The sequence below is a fragment of the Danio rerio genome, chromosome 10 (assembly GCF_052040795.2).
Source record: "Danio rerio strain M-AB ecotype USA chromosome 10, GRCz13ab, whole genome shotgun sequence".
In the NCBI taxonomy this organism is placed as follows: domain Eukaryota; kingdom Metazoa; phylum Chordata; class Actinopteri; order Cypriniformes; family Danionidae; genus Danio; species Danio rerio.
The window spans coordinates 6,566,822-6,577,500 of record NC_141030.1 but is presented as its reverse complement, the minus strand read 5'-3'; the positions used below and the strand labels follow the sequence as shown (position 1 = coordinate 6,577,500).

Genomic DNA, 10,679 nt, shown 5'->3' with positions numbered 1-10,679 from the left:
GTTGACAGGATGGACCCCAATGAGTTCAAGCCGCGCTCATGATTAATAGCCTGAGCTCTTCATGGCACTCGGCTAACTTTAGATACTGTATTATACTGACTGCAGCCACAGGAGGACGCATGCAGACCGCTTTATCACTCTTCCTCCTAAACATGTCATTGGCTTATTTTAGGACAATTTACATTTTTGACATCTGTGACACCCTTTGGAAAAAAATTATTGGTACATATTATTTTGTTTGATACATAATATTGTTATACATAACCCTTTATACATTTATATATATTCACTACCTGACTAAAGTCTTGTTGTTGATCCTATTTGTAAGAGCAAAAAAATAATAACTTGACTTTTAGTTGATCATTTAAGTGGCAGAAGGTAGAGTTTTCTGATGAATCATCTGTTGAACTGCATCCCAATCATCACAAATACTGTAGAAGACCTATTGGAATCAGCATGGACCCAAGATTCTCATAGAAATCAGTCAAGTTTGGTAAAGGGAAAATCATGGTTTGGGGTTTGCAAAGAAGGTCAAGGTGCCCCAGGATCACAATGATTAATGGAGGAGGCATTGAAGATGAATCCAGAGAATCTTAATGAACTCTGGGAGTCCTGCAAGAACGCTTTCTTTGCCATTCCAGATGACTTTATTAATCAGTTGTTGGAGTCATTGCAGAGATGTATGGATGCAGTCCTCCAAGCTCATGATAGAGCCAGACACAATATTCAATCTGTTTCCACTGCAGCAGGACTTTATATTTTATACTGGACATTATTTCTGTTCAGTGACAAGACTTTTTTCTAAGCAAAGTCAGACCTTACAGTCCTAATTAAATAATAAAAATCAATGCATGATCATATTTTATTAAAGTAAAATAAGCGTAATCTAGAGGCCTTTGTCTTTCATATAAGCCACTTCTGATACCAAATGATCAACATGAAGTCAAGTTATTATTTGTTGTTCCTAAAGCTAGGAAAGATGGCAGGACTTTTGTCAAGTAGTGTATTTGATTGATACATTAGATTAGGATGCTCTTTAAATAGACTCTGTATGCAATATTTATAAATTAGATACTTTTTCTGTAAATATTAAACATAGTAAAAATAGTACACATTTAGTAAACAATAGTAAACATTTTTGCTGGATACATTTTTTAGTGGTCATTTTTGATTACAAAAATGCATTATTTGTTTTCATCATTCATCATCATTATTCCCATTTAAATTTTTATTTTAAAGTTCATTTATTTTCTGTCTTTTAGTAGATATATTATCTGAGAGACGTGCTTTGTTTACCAAATAAAGTTAATCTAATTGGATTTGCATTTTAAACAATAAATAAAAGGTAAAAAGATTATATTTTTTATTTCACATATTAAGGTTTTAGTTATGATGCTTCCAAAATAATTCCGCAGAAATCCACAGATTTTTATCAAAATTCTCCGCAGAAATAGCAAAAAAACGTCCGCAGATTCCGTCTGGCCCTAATTATATGACACACTTGCTTTGTTTAACAAATAAGTGGATCTAATACGATTTGCATTTTAAACATCAAATAAAAGTTTAAAAAGTATTATTTTTTTATTTAACTTTATACGTTTTTAGTTACAATACACTCAAAGTCATTCTGCATAAATTTGCAGATTTTTCACAATATTATGTGCAAAAAAAAGCAACAAAAAAAAAAAGTTATTTAAATAAATTTAAATGGATTTAAGTTTATAATCTTTCTATTTTGACAGATATTGGGTGACCAGGCTATTATTTTAATGAATATAACTGTTTAATAAATCTTTTTTGTTTAAACACATCAAAATACATACATTCACTGAGAAGTGAGGAAAATGGATAGTTTTCAAAATGGGGATATCAACATGTGTGTCTGGTATAACTTTTGATTGCCATTAGTGTATGTAGTGTTGATCATCAGTGTGTCACTCACGTCTGCGGCCTTCTTCTCGGCCTGCTCCAGTTTCTCCTGAGCATCTTTCAGTGACTCTGAGTATTTGTCCAACTCATCCTCAACACCCTTCAGCTTCTTCTGCAGGGCCAAAAGCTCCTCTTCCAGCTACACACACACATGCAAACACAATAAACACTTAAAATACAGCAAAATGATACAAAAAAAACAAGAACTATTTAAAGTTTATTTATTGATTTATTTTTTTTTACCAAAATGTTTATATTTGAATGAGAAATTCAGGTGTTGAGACTTGTTAACTTTTTATTTCTCCACATTTTAAACATATGTCCAATTAAGTAGTGCAAACTCATTCATGCACCAATGATCACTGATCTGTTAATCCCGTCTCATAAATCGGTCTCATTTAGGTGGGCTGTTTGAGAATGTCGAGCAGGGGAGGGAATGAGCAGACAATTATAAAAAGCAAGGCTATGCTTTATCCCGCAGCTGCTGCTAGTCTCCAACCCTTAGCAGACGTCAAGTAAGCCACAACCCATTAACCGTAACATCCCACATAGCTCCGTGTCATAAAGCAGCCTCTATTTATTGCACACTTTGTGCCAGAGAGACAGTCGACTTCTGCATATGGAAGCGCACACAGAGCAAAATGCTGGCTGTAAAAATAGACCCAAGCTTTAAAGGTAGATGGCGTTTTGGTCAGCTCATAAATTGAGATGTGTAAAATAACTAGGGTGAATGACAGAACAAGTGAGCAGCTTTAAAACTCCGGCAGATGCCTTCTCTTTATGTTTGACGGATTGGGACAGGCCAGTTATGGGAAGCATTGGCGTCAAACGTGGCCCGGTGGCTCCAGATGGTACAAAGCCTTGATCCTATTATACTGAACAATTCAGTGAAGGTGGAGCGGGACAGAAAAAGAACGACATGTGTGCCGGACAACAGGGATGCAGTAACAAAGGCCTTGAGACCAGAATAGATGGAGTTGTGCCACCAGAACAAAGGCTCAGTCTTTGTTCAACCGAAAACATAATTAAATCAATTATAAACTCACTAATCTGGTTCCAAAACAGTGAGATATCCTAAGATCACTTAAAGTCACAATTATCAGATTTCATGTGCGCCGACAAAATCAGTTTACCCAAGGGAAAGCCAGTTGCTCCTCCATTATGGAGGACTCCTAGAGTGAGTTCACACATGGTGAGTTTGGTCGATTAAATAAACCGTAGAGAATGCTGCCATCTATATTTTGGGTGCACTATAAACAAGTGGACTTCTTAACTCATTCCTGTGCCAATGTGACTCCTTCACATACTTAATAAGCTCTTCACAACTTCTCAGCTGATAAAAATACCAACATGTCTACTGATGCTCTGTCGACTGCAAGTTGACATGTAGTTTAACCTTTAAAAGTTAAAGTTGACAGAGTAACTTTGAAACCATGTATATTAGTTGTAGTATTAGCAGATTGTTAAGTGTTGTAGAATAAGCTGATTTGTACCAGTGGTGTGAAGTAACAAATTACAAATATTCAAACTACTGTAATTAAGTAGTAATTTTAATTCACTAAGTAGTTTTATAAATGTGCACTTTTACTTTCCCTTGAGTAGATTTCAGTGCTGTATCTGTACGTTTACTCCACTACTATCCTTCAACCTGCTGTCAATACTTTATTTTCTCTTGTCTATAGGGATTAGAAAATTCAGTTCTGTGATTTCTGTCCATTCAAATTGCACCTAGAAGGTAAATCGCATCATTATGAACTACCATAAGACATGGGCGATTTGTAATTGCACCAAATTGTTTGGAAGCATTAAAAGTGTCCAAGAAAATGTCCAAAATCTTTACACGCATTGACCCAAAGACTGTTTAGATGCATGTCACTGATGAGGAGATGACAGATGTATGATGATCAAAATGGTCTTTAACACCCAGCAGGCACAGGACGTCAACATGATGTCAGATTGATGTTGTACCCCAACGTCATGGGGACATTGCATTTTGCTTGGAAATGAAATGAGGTTGACATTAAAACCCAGGTCAGGCTGACATCAGTGTCCAACATCCAACTTAAAATCAACCTAATATTAACGTCTAATGATGTTAGAGCTTGACGTTGTGTGGACGTTACCACTATGACACCTATCAGATGTAGGGCTTTGTTTGCCATACCTGATGAATAAATGTCAGTATTTGACGTCAATATGACAATGGTTTAAGATGTTGGCTCGACATTGGATTTTGGTCACTTTCTAACAACCTAAAATCAATAAAATATTAACGTCATTTGTTGTCGTTATTGGACGTCATTAATAACGTTGTCATTAGTTGTTGGCTAAACATTGAATTTTGGTCAGCTGACGTCACAACCTAAATCTAACATACTAACGTCTTATGACATTGTGTGCCTGCTGGGCAGTAACTTAATGCACTACAGAATGTTACGTTTACACACATTTACAAATTACATGTAAATGCATCAGCTTTTTACCGAGTAGTACTCACTACTCTTGAGTACTTTTGAATAGTCTACTTTTTACTCATACTTTGAGTAGTATTCACAACAGATACTTTAACTCGCACTACATTTTTAGGCAAGTAATAGTACTTTTACATGAGTATGATTTTTCAGTACTCAGTCACTGATGTGCACTAATACTCTAACATTTACTGTTAGTTGACATAGTTTCAAAGTTGACTGTAAGTAACTAAAATACATCCACAGTAGTAGTAATAGTAGAGCATTAGCAGATAGATTGGTCAGGTGTGCTAGAATAAGATGTACTTGAACTGTACTATTACTCTAATGACTTGTAGTTACATGTTACCTTTAAAAATTGTATTGGCTGAGTAACTTTCAAATCGACATGTAGTAGTAGTAGTAGTAGAGTATTGGTAGACTTTTAGGTGTTGTAGAATATGCTGACATGTGCTTGCAGAGTCTACTAATACTCTAATGATGACTGGTAGTTGGGGTAGTTTCATAGTTGACAGTAAGTAACTGAAAATACATTTACAGTAGTAGTGACAGTAGATTAATTGCTGACAGATTGGTTAGGGTTCGGTGTACTACAATAAGCGGACATGTACTTGCTGTCTACCATTATTCTAGTTACATGTTACCTTTAAAACATTTATTGACTAAGTAACTTTGAAACTACATGTCATTTATTAGCAGTAGTAGAGTATTTGTAGATTGGTAGAGTACTAATTCTCTAATAATGACTGGTCAAGGTTAGGTGTCGTAGAATAAGCTGACTTGTAGTTTACTAATACTCTAATAATGACTGGTTGTTGGTGTAGTTACATTTAAAAACTTGACAGTAATGTTGCAACTACAAGTTATTATAAATACACAAATCAAATATACAAGTCATTGTCATTGGAGTAATAGTGTAGAGCAGGGATCAACAATCTCTGTCCTGGAGGGCAGGTGTCCCTGCAGGGTTTAGCTCCAACTTGCCTCAACACACCTGTCTGGATGTTTTAAGTATACCTAGTCAGACCTTGATTAGCTTGTTCAGGTGTGTTTGATTTGGGTTGGAGGTTAAATCTGCAGGACACCAGCCTTCCAGGAACAAGTTTTACCCCTGGTGTAGAGTGTTAACAGACAGATTGGTTAGGTGTTGTAGACATTTAAAACTGTAACCCACTTTAGTTTAAGGTGACATGTTTCATGCACTCACAATTGTAGTTACAAGGAATTATGCATGTTATTGCATGTAACTAACACATTTTAACCCCAACCAAGCAGTAATTACATGTAAATGATTCATATTATCCAGAAGTTAAAATAATAGTTTCACTGTAACTACTTCACCTTAAAATACAGTATAACCCTTTGTTGACTGACTAACTAATACTCAAATAATGACTGGTAGTTGACAAAGTTACATGTTACTTTTAAAAACTTGATGGTAACGTTGCGACTGCAAGTCATTATATATACAAAAACATATATAGATGTAAATAATATTATAACGCCACATAGTCAAATATAGTAATAGTACAGTTACACTAAGTATATCACCTTAAAATAAAGTGTAATCCTTGGTTGACTGACTACCTTTAAAACTACATGTAGTGTATTAGTAGAGTATTGGTACTCAAATAATAATTAGTAGTTGACATAGTTGCATGTTACGTTTAAAAACTTGACAGTAACATTGCGACTGCAAGTCATTTATATATATATATATATATATATATATATATATATATATATATATATATATATATATGTGTGTGTATATATATATATATATATATATATATATATATATATATATATATATATATAAACAAATAAGTCATTGGAGTAATAGTGTAGAGTATTAGCAGACTGATTACAGTTAGGTGCCATAGAATAAGCTGACGTGTACTTGCAAAGTCTACGAATACTCTTAATAATAACTGGTAGTTGATGTAGTTGCGTTTAAAAACTTGACAGTAAAAATATGATAACAAGACATTATTATATATACACAAATCAATTATACAAGTCATTGGAGTAAAAGCGTGAAGGATTAGCAGACAGATTGGTTAGAGTTAGGTGTAGTAGAAAAAGCTGACGTGTACTTGCAGTCTACTTTTACTTTCATAATGACTGGTAGTTGACTCGAAATGACACGTAACCATTAAAACTGTTGGGTAACACTTTAATTTAAGGTGACAAAAAGTACTTACACATGTTCCACACACTCACAATAGGAATTACAATGGATTATGCATTTTATTACATGTAAATAATACATTCAGCTCTAACCAAATAGTAAGTACTGTTACACTGTAAGTATGACACCTTAAAATAAAGCGTAACCCTTGCTTGACTGACTAACTTTAAAACTACATGTAATCTATTAGCAGGAGTAGAGATTGTAAGGTGTTGTAGAATAAGCTGACGTGTACGTGCAGAGTGTACTAATACTCAAATAATGACTGGTAGTTGATGTAGTTACATGCTACTTTTAAAAACTTGACAGTAACATTGCGACTGCAAGTCATTATATATACACAAAACATATATACAAGTCATTGGAGTAATACTGTAGAGTAATAGTGTAGAGTATTAGCAGATTGGTTACAGTTAGGTGTTGTAAAATAAGCTGACGTGTGCTTGCAAAGTCTACTAATACTCTAATAATAACTGTTAGTTGATGTAGTTACATTTAAAAAATTGACAGTAGCAATACGATAACAAGACATTGCTATTTATACACAAATCAAATATGCAAGTCATTGGAGTAATAGTGTCGAGTATTAGCAGATTGGTTAGAGTTAGGTGTAGAGGAATAAACTGACGTGTACTTGCAGTCTACTTATTCTTTAACGACTGTAGTTGACTCGAAGTTGCACATAACCTTTAAAACTGTTGGGTAACACTTTAATTTAAGGTGACATACATTAGTTACACATTCCATGAACTCACAATAGGAATTACAATGGATTATGCATCTTAATACATGTAAATAACACATTCTAACCCCAAATAGTCAAATAGTAAGTACAGTTACCCTGTAAGTATACCACCTTAAAATAAAGTGTAACCCTTGGTTGACTGACTATCTTTAAAACTACATGTAGTGTAATGGTAGTAGTAGAGTATTGGTAGACTGTTTGGTGTTGTAGAATAAGCTGACGGGTTCTTGCAGAGTCTACTAATACTCTAATAATGACTGTTACCTGACATGTCTTCTTTAAAGATTTTGTTTACTGAGTAACTTTGCAACTACATGTCAACTACAAGTTATTAGAGTATTAGTTTTTGTTCGGGTTATGTCTAACAGAGTAAGCTCACATTTATTTGCAGTGATGGTTTACTAAATAATCTAACAGGAAGTTGCCATGAATTTGCAAAGTTAGTCAAGATTTCTATAAAGTAAAATATACCTCGCTGTCGGACATTTTTGAAAGTGACAGGCCCATTTGTGCTGTAAAACGTTTGCTTGGCTCTTTAATCAAACAGCTGTAATCGAGTATACCTGCTAACATATTTACACCTCTATATTGGGCACTGATCACTTCAGTTAGTTGTGATTGATGCAGACTAAGGAACGAGACTAAAATAGCTCCACGCATTAGAGATGCACATCATAAACTGCTGTGATTAATCATCAGTTCTGGGGGGAAGTTGATGCCACTGAACAGATGATTGCTGGTCATTCATATACACTATAAAGTCTTATATAAGACTTGTATAAGGAAGGGCAACGAATACACACAAAAAATATCAAAAAATATCTCTTGCTGTTTGGTCAAACTACTAATTTAAAATGAGCTGAAACAACACAGTTCTTGAGTTTTTTTTTGGGACAACTTAATTGTTTTACGTTCAATCAGCTTAAGTTTATGAAAACAAATAAGTTAACTTGATTTATTTATGTTGTCCCCACACCAATCGATTGTGTGGAACCCAGCATTCACTGTAAAATGCTGGGTTCCACACAATTCCTTCTTATTATGCCAACACAAATACATTAAGATAGCTTAAGTGTTTTTACAAATGTAAGTGGATTCAGGCCCGGATTGGCTAATCAGGAGGACTGGGAGAATTCCCGGTGGGCCAGTCTGTTTTTCGACCCTGAGGGCCAGTGTCCCTAGCTGCTTGCACTCTCAGCAGTCACACTTTTTTGATTTATAGATTTCTTTGACTCTAAGCCTTACTCTTTTTATTTATTATTTTGCTGCAATTCCGCTTTTTTCATTTATTTTCTCGCAGCCCCCTTAGCAGAATGCAGCCTGCAGGTCAATGATGATGTAACCATCATTCGACCCCAAACAGCGGCAACTTCGAATAGTTAATATTGATGAATATTACACCTGCTCAATGAAAATCAGATGATTGGAAATCTAAAAAGAGGAGAATAGAATTAAGCCATTGTGGTCCAGTGGTCAGCACGTTGTGTTACGATGGGTTCGAATCTCACCCGATTTATTTATTTTCTTTCATTTTCAGTATTAAGACATATACTGTTTGAATTACTTATGTAGGTGTCTTTTTTATGTGTGACCACTGTTACAAGCGGCTGGATATCTACACTCTAAAAATGAAAACTTAAACAAATTACTTTGACTTGTTACAATTAAATCAATTGAGTTGGACAAACTTAATTTATAACAGTTTTCAGTAAGGTGTTTTAGGTTTAAGTAATTTATTTTAGAAAACAAGAATGGAACAGTACATACAGTACAGTCATTCAATATAATATTGTAAATACAATAATAATAGTAAAAAGTACTTGTATTACAGTACAAATAATTCCCTTCCATTGTTAATATAACAATAATTCTTTAATGCTTTATGGCAAATACAAGTATTGCTCATTATTGATAGTGAACAATACTTATAGTTGCCATGAATTACTAAAACCTGGTACACTTTAAATAACTAACTTAATTAATTACTGAAAACTGTTATAAATTAAGTTTGTCAAACTTAATTCATTTAATTGTAACAAGACAAAGTAATTTCTTTAAGTTTCCAATTTTTACAGTGTATAAAGAATTTTGCACAGAATATATATTCAGATATTGCAGTAAAGGACATTGTGATGTCTTAAAGAATAGTGTTGGAGATTTAGCTCCCCTTTAATTTTCTCATATTTACCAAAAACATTTGAAGTTCATTAGAAACTGAATTGGAAATTACGTTATTTTAATAGTCAGTCGTGAATTGAGGTGGGCCGGAGTCCCACTCCGGCCCTGATTGAACATAAAACAACTGATTTGTCCCAAAAAATAATTAAGAATTGGGTTGTTTCAACTTATTTAAAATAAGTAGTTTGACCAAGCAGCAAAAGTCATTTTTTGAGTGCAATATCCATCAGTATTCTGAAGAAAGACATGGACGAGGTTAGTTCCAGCTATGAATTAGACTATTAATCATCCTTTTTAGTTTCATATTTTCAATTTAGCAAATAGAAATGTGGAGTATTAGCTGATCTGCTTTAGTCTACTAATACTCTTAATTACCGACGTTCAAGTCATCTTTATTTCTACAGCGCTTTTACAATGTAGATTGTGTCAAAGCAGCTTAACATAGAAGTTCTAGTGAATTGAAACAGTCAGTCCAGTTTTCAGAGATGTAGTTCAGTTTGTTCAGTTCAGTGTGGTTTTTCACACTGTAAATTGTAGTTAATGTGACATGTTAGATAGTTTACTTAAGTAACTTTATTACACTATAAAAAATCTCCCTAAAATGAACAGTTTTCATATTTTTGTGGAATGAGACATTAAAAAGTTTGAAAAGGTGAATGTTCATTGACATGTTTTAATAGTTTGATATGATGAGTTGTCTGGTTTGGTGTTGTAAACTAAGGCGCAAATACCTTTGTAATCAATTTGCAGTATACATTTTCTGTTATTTTACAGACTTTACAGATTTTTTCAGTATATTATTTATTATATAATGTATTGTTTCAAACTATGAAAAGTCAATTTGTTAAACTACAGAGTTAAATTTTTCAACCTCAAAAGTCGACAGAGCAGAGATCAATGTTCCATAATGCAATTAATAAGCTAAAAATCAGGGTTCATACAGTCATGGAATTTTGACATGGAATTTTCCAGGCCTGGAAAACTTTTCTAAAACAGAAAAACCCACACAGTTTTGGAAAAGTCTTGGAAAACTTATATTCAAGTATAGAGATATTGGTTATTTACTTCTTTTCTGTCCTTGGCCAATCATATACTCTCACAATATTAGTGTGGCGTTAGCATTATCAAAATCAATTTTTCATAGATATAAATATAAACTGAA

At 33.7% G+C, this 10,679-nt stretch overlaps 2 protein-coding genes and 1 long non-coding RNA gene across 14 annotated transcripts in view; 1 reads left to right on the top strand and 2 right to left on the bottom strand.

The window, feature by feature from the left end:
* tln1 (talin 1) overlaps positions 1–10,679 on the bottom strand; it is a 1,269,505-nt gene that overhangs the window by 1,058,155 nt on the left and 200,671 nt on the right. The window lies entirely within an intron of this gene.
* The window catches only part of LOC141376292 (uncharacterized), a 55,150-nt gene that overhangs the window by 9,733 nt on the left and 34,738 nt on the right, over positions 1–10,679 (top strand). The gene's annotated exons all lie outside the window — the stretch shown is intronic.
* The window catches only part of tpm2 (tropomyosin 2 (beta)), a 60,464-nt gene that overhangs the window by 48,635 nt on the left and 1,150 nt on the right, over positions 1–10,679 (bottom strand). For all 12 annotated transcript variants that reach the window (XR_015500305.1, XR_015500304.1, XR_015500314.1 and 9 more), the window contains 1 exon segment: positions 1,943–2,068. Coding sequence is in view for 5 of the 12 variants with exons in the window: in XM_087269228.1 (XP_087125354.1) it covers positions 1,943–2,068 (126 nt within the window). In the remaining 7 variants the exon portion in view is untranslated.